The sequence below is a fragment of the Caloenas nicobarica genome, chromosome 8, assembly GCF_036013445.1.
Source record: "Caloenas nicobarica isolate bCalNic1 chromosome 8, bCalNic1.hap1, whole genome shotgun sequence".
In the NCBI taxonomy this organism is placed as follows: Eukaryota; Metazoa; Chordata; class Aves; order Columbiformes; family Columbidae; genus Caloenas; species Caloenas nicobarica.
The window spans coordinates 11066858-11085011 of record NC_088252.1 but is presented as its reverse complement, the minus strand read 5'-3'; the positions used below and the strand labels follow the sequence as shown (position 1 = coordinate 11085011).

Here is an 18154-nt window from a genome sequence, read left to right as displayed (position 1 = left end):
TATCACAATGGGAAGTCCTGAAGACCTCAAAGTGAGCCCCCTTTAGAGCCAGATGGTGCCTTACCATGGCCTTTGAGTTCATGTGCAGCTGCTGCTTTGCAAAGTTTGCCAGGGCATGGCCCAAACCCCAGTACCGCCTGAGTTGCTGAGACCTTGTGAGCCACTTCTGCTAATACTTATTTGATGTTTGGATATTGCTGCTTTTGGAATTCTGTTAAAGATGAAGCTAATAATCTCCTGCAGCTTGTCTGTCATAGCATTCATTATCAACTTAATTATGTAAATCTGTAATTCCAACATAATGTGGGATCCAGGCCAAGACTTTTTTTTTTTATTAGAATTTGGGGTGTATTACTTTGTATCTCAGGAGGGTTGTCCTCAGGAAAGGGAGTAATTAGAAGCCTTCACACCGCGTAAGTCTGACTTGTTCCTTAAGCTGGAGCTTGGAGTCCTTGGCGAGCTCACCATCTCCTGGTGACTTGCTCTTATTAATGCTCAGTAGGGTGTAGTTTTTCTCAGCATCTGCTGCTGACCTTCCAAGAATTTTGCCTTAAGTTGTCTTCAACAAAACAGAAAGTAAGCTGATTAAATAAACACTTCACGGGGCCCTGCGAGTGTTTTGCTTAGATGTGCCTGTTTTCTTTTTCTGGTGGGTTTTTAATTGAAGCCTATTGGCTTCTGATGTTTAGTGGATCTTGGTTTGTATATATGGAGTGCTTTGGGGTTTTTTGGAAATATTTTGACTAAACTGAAAAGTGAGGAAGAATCTATATCTGTCTAGAAGTGCCCCATAACTTGCTGAGTACACATAGCCCAGGTTTGGTTAGAGCTGAATGCAAAAGCTGCCTCAGTCAGGCTGTATAAATCCACATCTCACAAACTTTGTGTGGCTGCTGTGGGATGTCTGTAGCCAGGCAAGGATGTGCTGTGCCTTTTTAATGACCTATTTGTTACTGATAGGAAGCTATAAAGGGCAAAGCATATTTCACAGCTTTTGAGGCACGCAGTGTGCGCCCATCGCAGCCAGCCAAGGCCACCAGCCGGTAGCCATCAGTGTGGGAACCTGACTGCCGAGGCCTGAACCGTGTAGGAGTTTCTGCAAAGATGTCGTATCAGCCTGGTTTGTATCGCTGCAATGACTCCAGTGTAACAGGAGGTTTCCAAGATCCTGTTGCAAGTTGGTATGTATTTGAAAACGCAGTCCTCAGTCTAGGCTCTCCTTTTCCTGAGAGATTACTCAGCTACCAATGGTAAAAGCTTGGTTGCCTCAAAGTCTACAGCAGTTTTAGTATGGGTCTTGGTTTGGTCCGTTGCCAGTGATCTCCCTCATCTCTGTGTCTCAGTGCTGCTTGCCCAGCCTTGCACTTCCACCAAAGTCTGTGTTGCTTGAGGATAACTTACTTGCTTTACTTTCATAAATAGAGTCACTCAGTGTACACGGAAAATGTGGTTTGACCCCAGTTGTCCCTGTGATGCTGTGCTGTGCTGCTGTGAGGATGCCTGTTTCCCCAGCCGCTTCAGATGAGTGGAACCTCTCTCGGTTTAGTTTGCATTTTCTCTCCCATGAGTCCTGAAACCCCATCTTGCCTGCGCGTCTCCCAGCACAGTGTTCCTCGCAGCTGGAGTCTCAAGTCACCGTGTCCCATCGCTGGGAGAGGTTGCAGCCGCTGCTGCTGCCAGGTCGGGGCTGTGGGTCCCTGCAGCAGCCGAGGGTCAGCCCCACGGGTGGCTCTCCCAGCTGAGACAGCCTGCAGCCTCGTATTTCTTTTTTTGTGTGTGTGTGTATGTGCTTGTATGCTGATTTGCTGTGTGTGGTGGAGCTCTCTGTATTTCTGTGTCTGCTGACAGATCCTTGCTGGATTCCTACTCTTTGTTAGCTGGTTAAAAAGAAGAAACAAGAACCATTCAGGAGAGAAGTCTGCTTAAATAAACGCAACCAGGTTAGATGATTCTTTTTCCTCTTTTGGTTATTGGGGTTTTGCTTTCCTCCAAAGTGATGATGAACTGGAGTCACAAGGTTCGGAGCAAGAGACAAACTGAAAAGTTTATTGTATTCAAGACCTTCATCCTGATTTTTTTTTTTTTGGTCTAAGTACTGTCTATCTTGTAGATAATTGTCATCTAGCAGGTTAATTTAGTATTTTTGTCCTTGTTATAGGAAAATCTTGAGATTGACATAAAACAACAACCAAAAAAAAGTCTTTTAAAAGTTAGTATGCCCAAGACATTGTGTGGATTTAATGAGGCCTGCTCCTGAGATGCTGAGGTAATTCATACCCAGTCTCTCTGAAGTTAATTATGTGCTAGTATAGAAAGCCTAAATCCTTATAATGCAACTTCCTTACATAAGTTATTATGAACTTATTAAATCCTGTGATGCATCATCAGTCTTGTTGGTGTCAGCTAGACTGAAGGGCTCTAAGCACCGTGGAGGACTAGGCACATCTTAAGGCTTCATTATGAAAAGGAATTTTTAATTATTTTGCTGTGCCTTTCCTCCATAAGATTTTAAACATACAGCACATAATATTCTCTGAGGCTTCACGCAATAAAATGTTTGTTAGTTGTTTATGTTTAGACTTTATGCAGTGTTTGCTCTAGTGTATATATTGGTGGTAGATACAAATGTTTGTATTTCAGGTGAACTTACACAAAGCTGGACTGCCCCAGCAGCCCCAGGTCACTATCATGTGGGAATGGTGCTCTGACACTTTTTTTTGAGTACCATATCAGATTGGGTTTTTTTCTCCCTCCTCTCAGCAGAGTGACTTTTCACTTAAGATTGAACTGCTTTTTCTAATCTCTTAAGGAAATCTTTCTTGGCGTGTTCAGTAGGTCACTATGAATAATGTGCTTTTCCGTTTGGCAGCCAGGCTGGAAAGCTGGGGGAAGGGGAAGCGGAGAGGAAGGCAAGGACTCATTGCATTTGGGGATTGGAGTGAAACCAGCACATCCCTTTTCCTTACAAGATCCAGCAAAAGCCAGCAGTTTGTTCTGGTGACAGCCATCCCTTTCCGAGCCGAGAGCTTCCTGGCGTGTCTGAGAAAAGCCATGGATCAGGAGGTCTGAACTCACCAGGCTCGGCAGTGAGGGGAGGGATGGCCATGGCATCCTGGCTTTTACCCCGAGGCCTTGGGGGGCAAGAGACAGGAGACAAAGTGAAGGCATGAGAATACCCTTGTCGGAGGTTGGGGAGCCTGGGTTTGAGCCCTTCCCTGTCGACATTTATATGTCAAAATGAAGTGGAAGAGGAGCAGAGTGCTTCTCGGCTGGGCGGTGCTCAGCCAGGGTGGTGGGGCTGCCCCCCGAAGAGGGGTTGACGTAAGGCTGATGTTCAGTTCATCTCATGCACCTTGTGGTAGGAGCGGTGGGTACCCCTGACCTGGAGCTGCTGGAGAGTTTACAGGTCCAAGAACCGGGCCTAACGCTGTTCTGCAGGCAGCTCCTTCAGACAGAGCTCACGGGTGAGGCTCCTTCCCTGTCCCACCCCAGCAAGTGTGCTGCTCACAGAGGAGTCACAGCATGATGGCAGGGTTTGGGATTTGGCTGGTTTTGTGCATAGGCTCAGTTTCTTAGCTGTTGTAAAACCTGGTGACACTTGAAATGTATGGCAGCTGTGTCAGACCCCAGCTCTGCGCAGGAGGTGCTGGTCACCTTCAGCAGTCTGTGGGAGGCACCTGACCATCCGGAAACCAGTCCGGCTCCCGCTCCCCACAGTGGGAGCTGGAGGGAGACGTGGTGTCTGCGTCGTTTCCTAACCCGCACTCCTCCCAGCCCGCCAGCCCTCACTCTCTACAGCTGCTTTTCAAGAGTTCTCATTACTGGTACTTTATCTTCTTCACTATGATGCTGCTGCCCCCATGGGATCTGAAACAGCCAGGCTGATGTGATTCGGGTGGGAATGGGGGGCGAGAGCTGCAAGCCTGTGGTGATGGATGGGACTGCATGGGGAAAGCAGCACTCGCCAGCGCTCACTCCCTCTTCGCGCCCGTGAGAATGAGAGGTTTGCCGGTGGAGGAGTGACGGGGTCCTCAGCTCCGTGGGAGAAGGGGAGATGGAGGGCAGGTACTGGGGTGCAGGAGCAGCCCAAGGGTGATCACCGGGGAGGGAGGAAGGGTGCAGGTGGGGTGAGCCTGCTCGTGGGAGGGGAGGCCAAGTGCTCTGTGACTGAGCAGACAGACGCTCTGGGTTTTCAGAGGCATTGCAGCGTGCCCCTGAACGCGTGGCTTGGCTCCTAGCAATGCGGTAAATCCTACATCCGTGCCTGTGCTCAGTCACCTGCCGAATCCCGAAAAACTTCTGGTGTCACATTACCTTGTGGGAGGCTTAGCGACGTGTGGAGTGTTTCCTCACTTGCCTGGAAATGGGTGTTGCTATCTGCAGCTGATTCACTTGCTGCTTTTTGGGAGGGTACTTCAACCTATGGCTGCCCTTTTAGCTTCCTCATGCCATTCATAACCTTATGTATCTGTAGTGTACCCTGCTATGGTTCCTTCTCCAGGCTGGAGGTCCTCAGCTGCTTGCTCCTCTCACCAAAGTTGCTTCTTCCATTACTCCTGTCTTCCTCCTCCTGCTTTCTCCCTAAATACGCATATCCATCTTACTAAAGGGCAGCTGGAACAACACATACTATTCAAGATACAGATGTGCTGTGGATTTATAGGTTGCTGTACGATGTTTTCCATTTCCCTCCCTATTCCTTCCCTAGTAACACCGTTGTTTCGGGCTGCTGTTTTCACCTAGCTGCCTGCTTAGCCCCTGCCCACCAGCCCATGGTCCCACCGCTGTGTGCACAGGGTGAGGATGCTTTTCCCCCGCTCCATGTTCGTGTTCACTCATGTTTACCCGCTTTGACTCTCACCGGTCTCTGCTCCTTTCCCTGACCCTGAGGCGGTACGGCAGGGGCTGTGTTGTCCCAGCACGCTGCCCCCATGGCTGTGCCAGCAGCATTGCCTCTTGCCACAACAGGGACCCTGAAATGCAGCTCATGCTTCCAGCTACAAACCCAGCCACCGTGAACTTCCTTAGGTTCGGCGTTACCCTGTGCAGGCAAAATTCCCCTTTTCCTCACGTGCAGGAAGGCAGATGACTGCTTGCCCCTGCCCTGTCACAAAGAGATGAAGAACCATTTCCTTTTCCATATTTTAGTAAGATTGTGTTGTTCAGAGCTCATCTAGAGCATTTTAGTGTTTTGAGCACTTGCCCTCCTCTCTTCGTTCTCTTCCTGCAATTGTCCAAATGCTGGATTTTTTTGTCTCCCTCCCAACAGTTGTTGCTTGCTTGGAAGTGGTGTGGGTGGGTTTGCCTCTATCAGTGCAAATTATTTTTTTTTCCTCATTTTCTAGTCAGCTTTTAAATTTTTATTGCACATTGGTGTCAGTGCGGTTTTAAAGCATGAATGCATGTTTCTACAAGGGAGATTGATCTTCCGCATAAAGGAAACCAAGGCACTGCTACTTGTACCTTTAGACCTTGGAGATTTTGCTCAATTGAATATAAAGCTATATTTCAGAGTTTCGAATAACAGATTCTTATTAATGCTGGGATTTCTGCATGGTGAACCACTCCTTTGTGTGCTTGGCTGTTTGAGAGGGAAATTCGTATGTCAGCAGAGAGAGATGTGCTGCTCTGAATTAGAGCTGGATACATCGTCAGAGGCCCCAGTCTTGATTTAACTACTGGCAGCAGTAGGGACAGTTCTGTACAGAAAATGGGGGTTAACTTGACTTGTATGTATTGCTCCTGGGTTGGCAAAATAAGGAGACGAAGGGACAGTGTGATTTATTGTCTACATACTAGAAGAGGCCTGGAAAGAGGTGTATTTTTTGGCATTCCTATAGTAGTCTACACAATAAGTTAATTTAAGTATCAATATGTAAACTCAAGGAGCAAGGAAAAAAAAACCTGGAGCATTTAAGGGTGCTTATGACATGGGTATCTCAGCATTTAAAACCAAACAAACAGAAAGGTAGAGGAAAAAGAGGCTAACAGGGCACTGAAAGGGGAAGCCTGCTACCCAGCTTTTCTGCGCTGTTTGTAATAACCCAGGACCTGGTTTCCAGTGAGGCAGCGAGCTACCTGTGTAGTGCAGTGCATAACTATAATAGGAGTCAAGCTTTTTTCCCAAAGCTCCTCTTTCCTGAGACTGATTCATATCTGCCCTTATCTGTTGTGTTCACATGTGTTTGGGTTTTTTTTCTTTTGTTAGTCTGTTTTCCTTCCTCGTTTTTAAAGACTGGCTTATCTGTATGCCCCAGAAGGGTGTGACTTGCAAAGATCACAAGCTTTTTAAATGAGCTAAAGCCCAGCCTGCTGACTACAAGAAAATATGCTGAGATTTTCAAGCACGAGTGCCACATCGCATTCACAAAAGGCAGCGACTGCACCGAGATGCACACCGTGGGGCTCAGCTGGATCCTGGGTGTTCGTTTCCACCGCTGACAGGCAAGTGCACTGACACCATCATCCCATCGCGGAGAGTTACCGCCTCTGTGTTTCTGTGCTCTCCATCTCCCCTGCCCTGCGCGGTGAAGGGCAGGAGCAGCAGGACACAGAGGTGTTTCTGGACATGTGGGCTGCGTGGACACAGTGGCCAGAGTTCAAGGCTTGTAGCTGAAAAATGAGCTTTCAGCTGAGCTCTGCTGAGATGTGAGTGCCCTGGGACCTGTCACAGAATGCCTTGTCACCCCTTGTTCTGTCGCAGTCCTGGAGTGCACCCCTTGATGTTACTGAGGCTCCAGTAGCAGGAGAAGGAGAGGGAAGGCACCAATTTGTCTGGTTTTACTTTTTATCAGGAACCTTTGCAATGGATGACAGAGCAGACTCTCTGATGACTGTGCATCTTCTTGCCAATTCAGGACACTCATTGCTTCTGCAGCAAACTCTGGATCGGCTTTTGGAGTGGGTCTGCCTGGACATTCGCCTTTTCCTGGTGTCTGAGCGAGTTACCCCACTGAAATACTACGAGGGGTATCGTAAGAGAAGCTGTGGCTTTCCTGGAATATCTGTTCTCCTTTTCCTACACGAGTCCTTGGGAGAAGAACGGATTTTCCAGGTCCATGAGCAATTCCAGCGTCCGCCGTGGTGCTACCAGTGTGCCCAGATCGCCAATGGGCAGCGCCACCCCAGTGTCCCAGCTCACCAGGACTTCTACAGCCTAGACGACCACATGCCTGTGTGGGGCATCCGGCGGGTGCACTGTGGCCCCGAAATCCTGCGGGTCACCCTCTACTGCAGTTTTGATAACTATGAGGATGCAGTGAGGCTCTATGAGACAATCCTACAAAAAGAAGCAACCATGCAGAAAAGTAACTTCTGTGTCTTCGTGCTGTACGAAACCCCAAATACTGCCGTGCAGCTCTGCCTGAAGCAGCTGCCCGTCGGGGTGGCTGCCGAGCTGAAGGGGTCGTCAGCCTTGCAGTTCAAGGTGCAAGAAATGGGGCAGCTGGTGCCTCTCCTGCCTAACCCATGTGTTCCGATCAGTAACACCAGGTGGCAAACACAAGACTACGAAGGAAATATAATTCTGCTTCAGGTATGATGTTGCTTGGCTGGTTTTTTGTTTGTTTGTTGTTGGTTTTTGTTTGGTGTTTGTTTGGTTTTTTTTCTCCCAAGGAGAGCAGGACTGGTTCAAAGTGGAAATTTGCTTGTTCATGTTTTCTTTCGAATTTGTGAGTGCAGTAATTGGTATCCGCCAGTCCTGTGATGCTGTTGATAAATATAAACGCAGATCCTTGGGATGCTTTTATATCATTAAATTAATATCATTACTGCTTGCCTGAAATTGAAAGTATTAATTCTTTCTTGAACAGGCTTGTTTAACATCTTCCTTTCCCTGCCTGAATCAAATGATCATAGCAGCCTATTCTTTTTCTGATAAGCCATTATGTTATAAATGTTCTTGAACACAAGTTTGTAGCATCCAATACCAGATGTGTTGTAAGTATAGCATTGATACAACATTGCCTGCCATAGATTTTGTGAGCTCTTGAGTGAGGTGCAGTTAGGCAAAAGTGCTGAAGAAATGTGTCATAGGAAATCTCTGCCTTTTCTGTAACTGTGCAGTCCAGGGGTTGTATGAATAAAATTAATTAAAAAATTACAAAAAAGACTGTGCTGAGACAATACATAGTGGGAATTATACATCTGAGCAGGACGGTTTAGCCCAGTGTGCTTTCTTTCCATTTTAACAACTCTTCCCACCTCTGATTACCTTTTTCTTGTAATTTGGGTATTTCGATGTTTGTCCATCCTGTGTTTTCTGTTTTCCCTTCCAGAGCTCATTTGTTATAAATCAAGTTAATTATTCTGTATGGCGTATTTTTATGCTGCTCTGAACACTAATCCTCAGGGCAGCCTTTGTGTGCTTCTCATTCGGTATCACTTGATAAACTGCTTTGCCACCCACTTGGACTGGCCAAGGCCCTGAGCATCTTCACGTAGCTTCAAAGTTGGTCCTGCCTTGAGCAGGGGACCAGGCCAGGTGACCTCCAGAGGTCCCTTCCTAAATCACTCTGTGGTTCTTCCTCTGCGTATACAAGGTCTTTAAGCTGACAGATGTACATGAATTCAATGGCAGGAAATTCAGAAGCTGCTTTGGGGGCATATCTGTGCTGCACTCTGCTCCTGGCATAGGAAGCTGGGGTCCACTTGAACCTGGGGATGTGTATCTGTGTCTGTGCCCCACGTGCTTTATTCTGTAGCTCTTTGGTTTATATTGTAGACATTTATTCTAAGTACCTTGAAACGATTTATTTCCCCCTCCTGACTTTCTACCTTATTGCAAACCAGATTGAAGGGTTTGCTCATGGACTGCCACCCACATAGAGTTGTCATTCTTCCCTGAGCCTACAAGAATTCTTTTTTTGGTTTTATTGGGGAGGAGATAAACCAAGCCACCTAGGTTGGTGAAGAAGTAAATAAACCACATCCTCTCCCTTTTTTTTTTTTTTTTTTTCTGAAGTTGCTCACTGCTTACTATTCTATTCCCTGTCCTTTCTCTGAGTGTTTACAGGAGATTCCTGTTGTTCCAATTATATAAGTTTAGCCTTAAGACTTAAGTAGGAGTCTTAAATAGGAGAGCAGGACCACCTCCATGTGCTGTTTTGTAAATAAGGACATGAAAACCATCTCCAGCCTTGCAGAGGGTTAGTGAGGTGGGTACCTTGCCCTGTGCTGGTGTCCCCAGGGGCACATGCTCCACAGGTACGAGTGGGACATGCATGCAGGTCCTGATCCCATTGGCCTTGCTGGTCTGATGAGTACCTCCTCCCCGGATTAGTGTTGCTCCATGTGTTGTCTAGCTATCTAAGGAATGCCATTCAATCCAGAGCTTCCTCAACGTGTTTCTTTCCAAAAGCAGCTGGTCAGGATTTGTAGATGTGGAGGAAGTGCAGTAGATCTGATGTCTCCAAGAAGGTTTTGGGACAGGCACAGCTATTTGTGTGTGCTGTGTTTAGATTACCTGTAGCAAATCTGTTGTGTGTGTGCACTAGTCCTGAAAGCCCTCTGAGAGCTGCCCACAAGCACCACAGCATGTACATGCTGCCATCAGGAACGTCCTGAAGAGCTTGATAGGTACTATGTGGTGATTCAGGCTTTTTGTCTGGACCAGGTTTTAGCCACAGCTGTCTGTCCACAGCTGGCCAAAGATGAGTGACTGCCTCGGCAGGAGCAGCAAGAGGACATGTGTATGTGTTACACCTCACCAATACACTCCTGAGCTGCCCGTTTTAAACTCGAGGATCTTCTGAAGGCAGCCGTGGTAACTCGCAGTGACTCCTGAAGTGTTTATCTGGTCTCCACTTGACTCCATGGGAACTTTTTGTATCCACAACATACTTGGGCAGGGACACCGCCAGGTCTGCTGCCACATTCCTTTAACTGACACTGGCTCCAGCTGCCTTCACGTGATGGCTCTGCCTCTTGCATTGCACATGGCAGGGAATGGACAATACCTGTCTGTTTCTCCAGGTGGCTCAAGGTGTTTTAGCGTTTTATCCTTTCCCTCCCAAACTGTTTTTTTTTCCCAGGCTTAAAATTCCCGGCATATGTGATCGTTCCTGTACTGTACTTGCAATTATCCTTGCTGTCCATTTCAGAGCATTTGCAGCTCCATGATCCTCTGTGTCCTGCAGGTGAGGGACAGGCACCACGGTCCAGCTTTGGGACCACAGCTGCACCATGCATAACAATGTTCTCCATTTGGTTTGGAATAATTCTTAAGATTTCATTTGCTTTCTAGACCACTGTCAAGCACTGAACTGAAGCTAACATAGAGCTGTCTGTCACAGAAATTAGACTTTGGGTTATGGTCAAGTTACAACCTTCATTTTGTATGTGAAGCCGGGGTTGTGTTTCTCCACGTGCATCACTTTATCTACATTAAGTTTCATCTGCCATCACTCAGGCTTGTGTGACCCTTCTGCTGTTCTCCAGCGGGGCTCTGACTGACTCATGCTGCAGGTGATTTCAGCGCAGCGAGGCTGTTGAGAGCATCATCACTTGGTCAAGCTATGTTAATGGTGTTCTTTCCAAATTTTCTTCAACAGGTTCAAGACAGCTCTAAGGGCCATGAAAGAAATACTGGGCTTCTCCATCTGCATAGTGATGCAGGCAATGAAAAAATCCTGCAGGACTCTGTCCCAGCCCCTCTTCCTGTAAGGCGAAATAATCCTGGGCGGAGAAGCCAGGAGGTCAGAGCCACGAAGGGTAAAACGAAATCTGACCAAAGCGAAGCCCTTACTCCTGAGCAAGCCGGCGGTGACCTCCACAGGCGCTTCTGCTCTTCTCACAGTGCTCCAGCAGCCCGGTCGTGGTGGGATGTCACCTCTCTCCGCAGGCGGGCGAGCAGCAAGCTGCAGGCTTCTTTCCAGGAGAACCGGGTCCATCGACAGGCACTGGAGACCAACGTCGACACCGGGCTCACCGTGGTGAATCCTGCGAGTGGCCGCTGCCCCCTGGACCGCTTCCCCAGGGAGCTGCGGAGCTGCCTCCTCCAGCCGCCAGCGCCCAGGGACGGGGCCGGCAGGACCCAGCTGCCCTTCGCTGCAGCCAAAAGCACTAAAGGAGCAGGACAAAGAGCTCCAGGCTTCCCCTTGCAAACACCGTGGCCCAGCCCCACAGACAGAGCAGAGGAGAATGAGGAGGAGTTCTTTATATGACCGAAAACAAAGTGTGCCAGATGGACTCACCTTTTCCAAACAACAGCAGAGTGCTTTTGTGTATATCATACCTCTTTGTGCTGTGGCCACCAACACTTAACTTCCCATGCAGCGATGCTAAGGAGGCTGAGGGCAAAGCAGAAAAAATACCACTATATTTCCAGAAAGGCTTATTTTTTTTTTTTTAAATGCAGAATAGATTAGGAGTTTCTTATGCAATGAACAGGAATAAGCCGTATGACTCTTAGAGCTGTTCTAAGGTGTTAAAGTTAATAGCCAGTGACGTGTTCAGATGGGGTTAGAAGGTGCCCAAATGGCAGGATGCCCCAGCCCTGGGGCTCACCCATCCCTCGCTGGATGTGTTGGCACAAGGTAGTGGCACAGTCACGGTGGCAGTGCTGAATTTACTCTATGCTCCTTCTCGTTTCCCCTATTGTTAGTATTTTATAGAGCTATCAATGTTGTCAATTTAATGCAAGATGTGAAACATAAGAATGTTCTTTCAAAATATTTTTGAAGAAAACAATTTCTGGAGAGGCCTTTTCCCCAAATTAGCACAGCACATGCAAAAGCAAACATTTGCAGAGAATAGTTTGAGCTGTGTTTATACTCTAGTAAGACCTGCTGTTGTCTATTCATACAACACTTAGCAAAATAAGCCCAGCAACAGGCCAGGCTTTGTTAAACCAGTGTGCAGTTATCAGCAGGCAATCCTAATTGGGTTTTAATTAACAGAAGACAAGAGAAGATAAATGTCTTGAATGATAATGAAGAAGATAAATGTCTCCAGCTGAATGCTGGAGAGTAAAAAGGATATCAGAAATGAATTAATGTTTCAGCAACAGCTGCTGAAAGAACTCCCATCTTGATCAGCCGTTTTCTTTTCTCAAGTAGGAGTAATTAAATCTTGAAGGGAAAGAGACAGGAAGGGCATGACAGAAGAATGAAATTATTAAAAGAAAAGCCAAATCTGACCATATTTACCTTCCAAGCAGCAGAAACAAAGAAGTATTCTCTCCTTAAGTATATCTGAACTCTGCTTTACACAACAGTATGAATTTGTTTGGAGAGTGCCCTCTCTTTGCCTCTTCTTAGCCCATAACTCAGGTGTGTCAGGCGATGGCTTCGTGCACCCCAAGGAGAGGCAGAGGGCGATGGGTGGCAGCAGAGCTTTCCTGCAGGGGCGGTTCTGCGCACCTTTCTGGGTGTTCAGCAGGTGTACGTGTGCCCGCTGAGCACAGCCCGTGCTGCAGCCGCGGTACCCGGGCAGGTCCGGACCCCCCGCTGTGCTGCCGGGGGGCGCAGAGAATGGGGCCCCCCCTGGGTGTCAGCTCGGGCTGCGGGAAGGCCCAGCGTTTTGGGAAAGTTTGAAGGTTGGTCCGAGGAGCTGCAAGTGGCTGTAGGATTGTCCCTGCTCTGTGCCTCCATGTCTTCCCAGCTGCTGTTGCCCTGTGACACTCACATACCCTCTGATTTGGGGACCTGAAAGCTGCACAGGACACTTACAAACCCTGATGCCACATTTTCATAAGCTCTGTAAAATTGTTGACTTTTTAATAAAACATGCTGTGATGTTTTACATCTATGAGGGTGATTATTTAATCTTACTGAGCATGCTATAAACTTAGCCAGTGCTTTCCAGAGCTGGAGAAAATGTTTGGTTAACTAGGAAAGCAGCGAAGAAGAGGGGCTGCAGGCTGGCTCGCTGCGGTGTGTGCGAGAGGGGCTGGGGGGGCTGGGGAGGGGGAACGGGGTCGCAGCCTGCCAGTGGGCATGGGAAGAATAGTCAGGAACCCAGGACTGAGAGAAGTGGAATTCCTGGGGCAAACTGCTTTAAAGAGAGATTTCATGGCCTCCTCTCTGCTCTCATGCTGAAGTGACTTGAGTGTGACTATTTAACCTAGGAGAAAGAGGGTAGGAAGTCAGTATCTAGCATGGGGAAAATGCTGTATCATTTAAAACAAAAATTAAAAAAAGAAGAAAATTATACATGAGGTTCACCTGCCTGCAACAGAACACAGAAGACAAGGAATTCAAGTCAATGGAAAATTGCCCTGAAAATACACTTGTAACAGTGAGTATATGAAATCCACGTATTTTAAGTGCAGGATACACCTAGCATGAATGCTGTATTACACAGACAGATGTGGGGTCAGAGGGCACCGTTTCGCCCTGGGTGGTTTCAGTGGTGGCAAGCAAAGTTTTAAATTTTCCGTAGACTGTTCATATCTCTGCAACTCTTACTTTATGTTCTTTCTTTATGTACTATGGAATTTCTTCCAGGTTTTTTGTTTGTTTTGGTTTTTAGAAGGACTAGTAGGAGGGACCACGGGTTGGCAGGCGTCTGCTGAAGCTCTGACACAACAGGTGAACGGCTCGCAGGTGAGCAGCCACACCTGGCACCATCTGGGAACGGGGGGTGTGTGGGGTGGGCCAGGCTGGCGGTGGCCTGAGCCAGGGGCTTCTCTCCACGGCTGTCAGCCCATGTGCTGGTCCCAGCAAAGCACAGGGGGGAAAATGATCTTGGTGGAAAGCTGGCATTTTGAAAAGCTATACTCAGTGCTATGATGGCATTGCCATCCTGAATGAAGGGAAATGATGGTTCTTTACCATATGTCATGGTTTGATTTCAGGGTGACAATAAAACCGTGGCAGATGTATTGTTAACCCCCTCTCCCTCCCATTCCCCCTTCAGCCCCTCCCTCTCCCCCCTTCCCACTAAGGACAGGTGATTGGGGGGAAAGAAGGACAGGGAGAAGAGAGTTGGAAAAATCAAAAATGTTTTACCAATGCTACCAATAAAAACAGAGAAAATAATACAAAATATACAAAACCAATCCTGAAAGTCCCGGCAGCTGCTCCGGCAGATGTGGGGCTGGCACCCGAAGCCCTGGCCTGGACTCTGCAGCCAACCGGAGCTGGATTCAGTCTGTCACTGGGCCTCAGTTCGCAGGGACGACCTGCAAGGTCCTCTCCCAATGTCGGCCATAAGGAAAAGGGACGAGATCCTCATGATCCCCCACTTTTATATGAAGTATGATGTGAATGGGATGGAATATTTAGTTGGTCAGTTTTTGGTCAACTGTTTCAGTTCACTGCTCTCGTGAGATGTGCATCCATCCTTATCAATGACCTCGCATTCCATTGCTATGTCTACCAAAACATGTATCTAGCTCTCAGGAAAACTGCAGTTATTTAGAAGGCTTTAGCTGACAGGGAAATTCACTAAAAGAGAAACTTGTTTTTAACAAAACCAGGACACCATAGCTTGTGTATATAAATGTGACATAAATTACTTACTTCTGTAGAAATGACTTTTCTGTGAGCTTCAGAGTGATGGCATTATGGATGCTGAGCTGCTGATTCCTCTGATGGGCACCTCAATGGGCATCAGTCAGGGTGGTCATTTGGGTAGGCACCTGAAAAACAAGATTTTAATCTTCTGAGGCGTGTGTGTTTGTGAGGGTGGCAGGCACACTCACATCTGTCAGGCGGTGTCACACCTGAGAGTGCGGTCCTGACCCCAGGGCTCCTGCAAGCCCTGTTGTGGGTGACCCATTCCCAGGAGGGAGCGGAGATGCTGCCGTGGCGGTGCTTGGGAAGGGATGATGGGGAACAGTCCCAGCCCAAAGGGAAAGGCTGACAAAGTGGAGCAGGGTGCGCACTAAGAGCAGGAGCCGCTGGAAGCAGGAGTTGGGCAAAGCAGGAGAGCTTGCTCTGGAGTTGCCTTAACCCAATCTGCAGAGGCAGCTGCTGTTGCTTTTGCTGTTTTACCCCCTTACTACAGAAACGGTGTCTTTTGTCTCCTCTGAAGCAAGCGGAGCGGTATTCCTAAGGGATGCGTTGCTGGGGAGGAGCAGGAGTGCTTCTCACTGCCAGGATGCAGGCACAGAGGCGCGGGTGCCTCCCTCTGCTCCCCACGCCTGGCACGGTGCCACAGCACAGGCAGGAACCCCAGCAACCTGGCCGTGGTGTGGGGCTGCTGGAGTCAGCGATGCCACGGGCTTAGCCTCTCGTATCAGGGGGAAGGTGGCAAGCTTGGTTCTTTTGGGGAAGCAAATGCTAAATGCACTCTTCTTTCCTGAGTTTTGGGGCAAATTCAGCTTTCGTGAATGTGCTGGTAAATCCTGGGGTAGTCCAGTGAACACAGCCGAGCTTTCTAGGTTTACACTGTTGGGTCTGTAGTGGGAGTTTTCTCTCAGCTGAGGCAGGGTATTCTTCATCCTTGTTGGTGCTGGGCTGTGTGCTGAGGCACAGGAGAGAGAATGCTTCACAGCCATTTGGTGGAAGGAAAAAATGATGCACATACCAGAAATTCTGTGTTTGTAATGGAGGCACAAACCAGATATTGTCCCCTTAGTCAAAGAAGAGCGTGGCAGCTCCAGCTCCGCTGCAAACTGTGCCATGATGTGCTCCAGGCACCTGTGCCCAGCACACCCACAGCCTGGGCATTGCATCTCCGTTGCCATGAACTGCACAGGGAGGTGCAATCACTGACCGGTGGGCCCCTCCAGTAATCTGCATGTAGCTGTAGCAGTAATGTAAATTTTCTGCTATTGCCTCTCTGCTATATAGCTTGAGTATGGCTGGGTGCCCTGTCCTCTCACCTCTAGGTCTTCTCAGTTTGCCAGATCTCTACTTTTTTTATTTTTTTCCCCCCTTTCATTTTTTTTTTTCCCTCTTCGTTTGTGGTTTTGTTGTTATCGGTTGTTGGTTTGTGTTTTGTCTGTTTGCTTGGTTGCTTGGTTTGGTTTTTTTCGTTTTGTTTTCCAGTAACCGGGCTGTCGCGGCAGAGCTGCCGGGCCGTGCGCCGAGTGGGCTCCCGGGGGTGCGGGGCCGAGGTGCGGACGCCCAGCGCGGGGCCGGGGGGGGACCCAGCACTGCCCGCCCCCGATGCACCAGCTCCGCCTGCCGCCCGCACACGGCATCTTTCCTCCCGCGGGTCCCGCGCCCCTGGCAGCCGCCTGCTCTGGGTGTCACCCCCACCCCCGGTAGTGTGTCCCCCCCAGGGCAGCAGCAGCAGAGAGCACGGGGGATGCGGGTGCCTATTGCCCAGACCTTCCTGAAGCCGCCTGGAGGAACCCCAAGCCGTTGTCCCCGCAGCGGGGAGCGGCTCCCGCGGTCACACCGAACGGTGACATTCATACGGGCAGCGCTGCCAGCGGGGTGGGCCAGGGCTCCCCCCACCAGGCTCTGCCCTTTTGCAGCATCAGGTCTCCCGTGCATCTGAGCTCCTTATGGAGCTCCTTGCAAAACCTCTTCAGTCCCTCCTGCCTTCCAGTAATTGAGACTTTTAATCCTCACTTTCATTAACATTAAATTAACCTGATCTATAAGAAAACAATAGAGACACTAACAACAAAGAAAGCCAATTTATCTATCACTCGTTCATTTTCTCTGCCAGCAAACTAGCTAATTAAGGAGATTTGTCATGTAAGTGACAGGGGAAAATAGAGTCCTTCCTCAATGTGTTTCATTGTTTTGATGGCACACTCAGACATTGATGCTCTGCAATTTCTTTTGGCAGACACACAGTAACAACTACATGTGTAGAGAAAAATTAAGATACAGTACTGACATGCTTGTTACAAAGACATTTTGCTAAAAAATGCTATGACAGATCAGCTTTTTAGATGTAATAACAGAAAAAAGTAAATCATTACTTTTAACTGGGGGCAATTTACTTTCAAAGGTTAGAAAGATAGACTTCTCCGTTTTCATCAATAGTCGAGCACCAAAGGATCACTCTTGGGTTGTGATGAATTAATCCTGTTCATGGGATTAACGGAGGTGATGGTCCATCGTGTGACAAAGCGGGGCCTTTGCTTTGGCAGGGCAGAGCAGGAGGAGATGCAAAATGTTCCTGCGTCGCTCTGCCCTTGCTTGCGAAGTGAATGATGAAGCTCAAAGGCTTTGCTTTTTACTAGTAGCAAGCAACAGGAAACTTCAGCTGAGACCAAAGTCCAAGGAAAGGTCTGGGCTGGGAGAGGGAGGCAGAGGGCTCGGGGGCATTCCCGTAGAGAAACAGGGATCACACCCAGGTTTGGGAGGGTGTCTGGAGGGAAAAATCGATGTGTTGGGTACCAGTCAGCAGGGGTCTGTGGTCCTGTGCACTATGAGTAGGCAGTGATACTTCCACTGAATTTCTCAGCCTTCTCCTTCAGCAGACTCCTCCTGACACAGAAACTGCATTGCAGTTTGCTGTGCTGTTCTTCTAATGTTTAATTCTCATAATTTGAGAGGTTTTGAGAGGTTTCCATCTGCCACGGAGCACTTGCATTAATATTCTAATTCAGGATCTCAGTTCTGCTGCTGATTACAGGCAAGGACAGATCTGATTCTTATTAGTGTGAATTAATATTCTTTAAGAGTCCCAAAAGCTTTCTTCTCCCCTATCAACCTCCTTCAGGCACTGGCAGCCTGGCTATGCTGGGAGGTGATTAGGTTTGTAAATTTGTTCCTGCAGACTATTGGTGACACCGTTAGTTTTCTCATCTCACTTGTGCAGCTGAAATTGTGACAGCCTCACTTCTTTAATTGGGATCATCTCGAGTGGCATCTCAGCATCAGAAGGAGCCTTGTAACACAGGCCTCGTAGGCACAGAGCAAGCAGGAGCCACTGGGGCTTCTAGCTGTCACGGCTGGTAAGAAATTTATCCTCGCTTTCCAAAAATTTAAGATAGGATGAGAGATACACTGATAACTGACTGGAGATGGGAAGGTGTCCCTTGCTCTCAAGTAACCAGCTACTGTTGGCATAGCTGGAATTCAGCACCTTGGTGTGGAGGAAGAAGAGAAAATCCCTTCTCCTTGCCTGAGGTTTGGCTCAATGCTGCTCCCTTGGGAGCGGCAGGAGAGATAGAGGGAGGAGGTGGTGTCCAGGAGCATCCCAGCCCTTCTGCACGGAACTGGCTGTGACACGCTGGTGGCTGGGACCACCCCTGGTGGGGGCAGTGATAGGGACAAGTGCAGATCCCGCATCATCTCTGCAT

At 48.4% G+C, this 18154-nt stretch overlaps 1 protein-coding gene across 1 annotated transcript; it reads left to right on the top strand.

The window, feature by feature from the left end:
* Nucleotides 1–6653: 6653 nt before the first annotated feature.
* FAM124B (family with sequence similarity 124 member B) lies at nt 6654–12692 on the top strand. The gene is made up of 2 exons (XM_065640248.1): nt 6654–7534; nt 10551–12692. Exons 1-2 carry the CDS (start codon nt 6806–6808, stop codon nt 11160–11162), a joined length of 1341 nt encoding a protein of 446 aa, XP_065496320.1. The 5' UTR covers nt 6654–6805; the 3' UTR covers nt 11163–12692.
* Nucleotides 12693–18154: the final 5462 nt, after the last annotated feature.

What these genes read in the sequence shown, in the direction of transcription:
- FAM124B (XM_065640248.1), top strand. Translation starts at nt 6,806, where the DNA reads ATGGATGACAGAGCAGACTCTCTGATGACTGTGCATCTTCTTGCCAAT. An exon ending in GAAATATAATTCTGCTTCAG is followed by an intron (nt 7,535 to 10,550) that starts GTATGATGTTGC and finishes TTTCTTCAACAG; the next exon opens with GTTCAAGACAGCTCTAAGGG.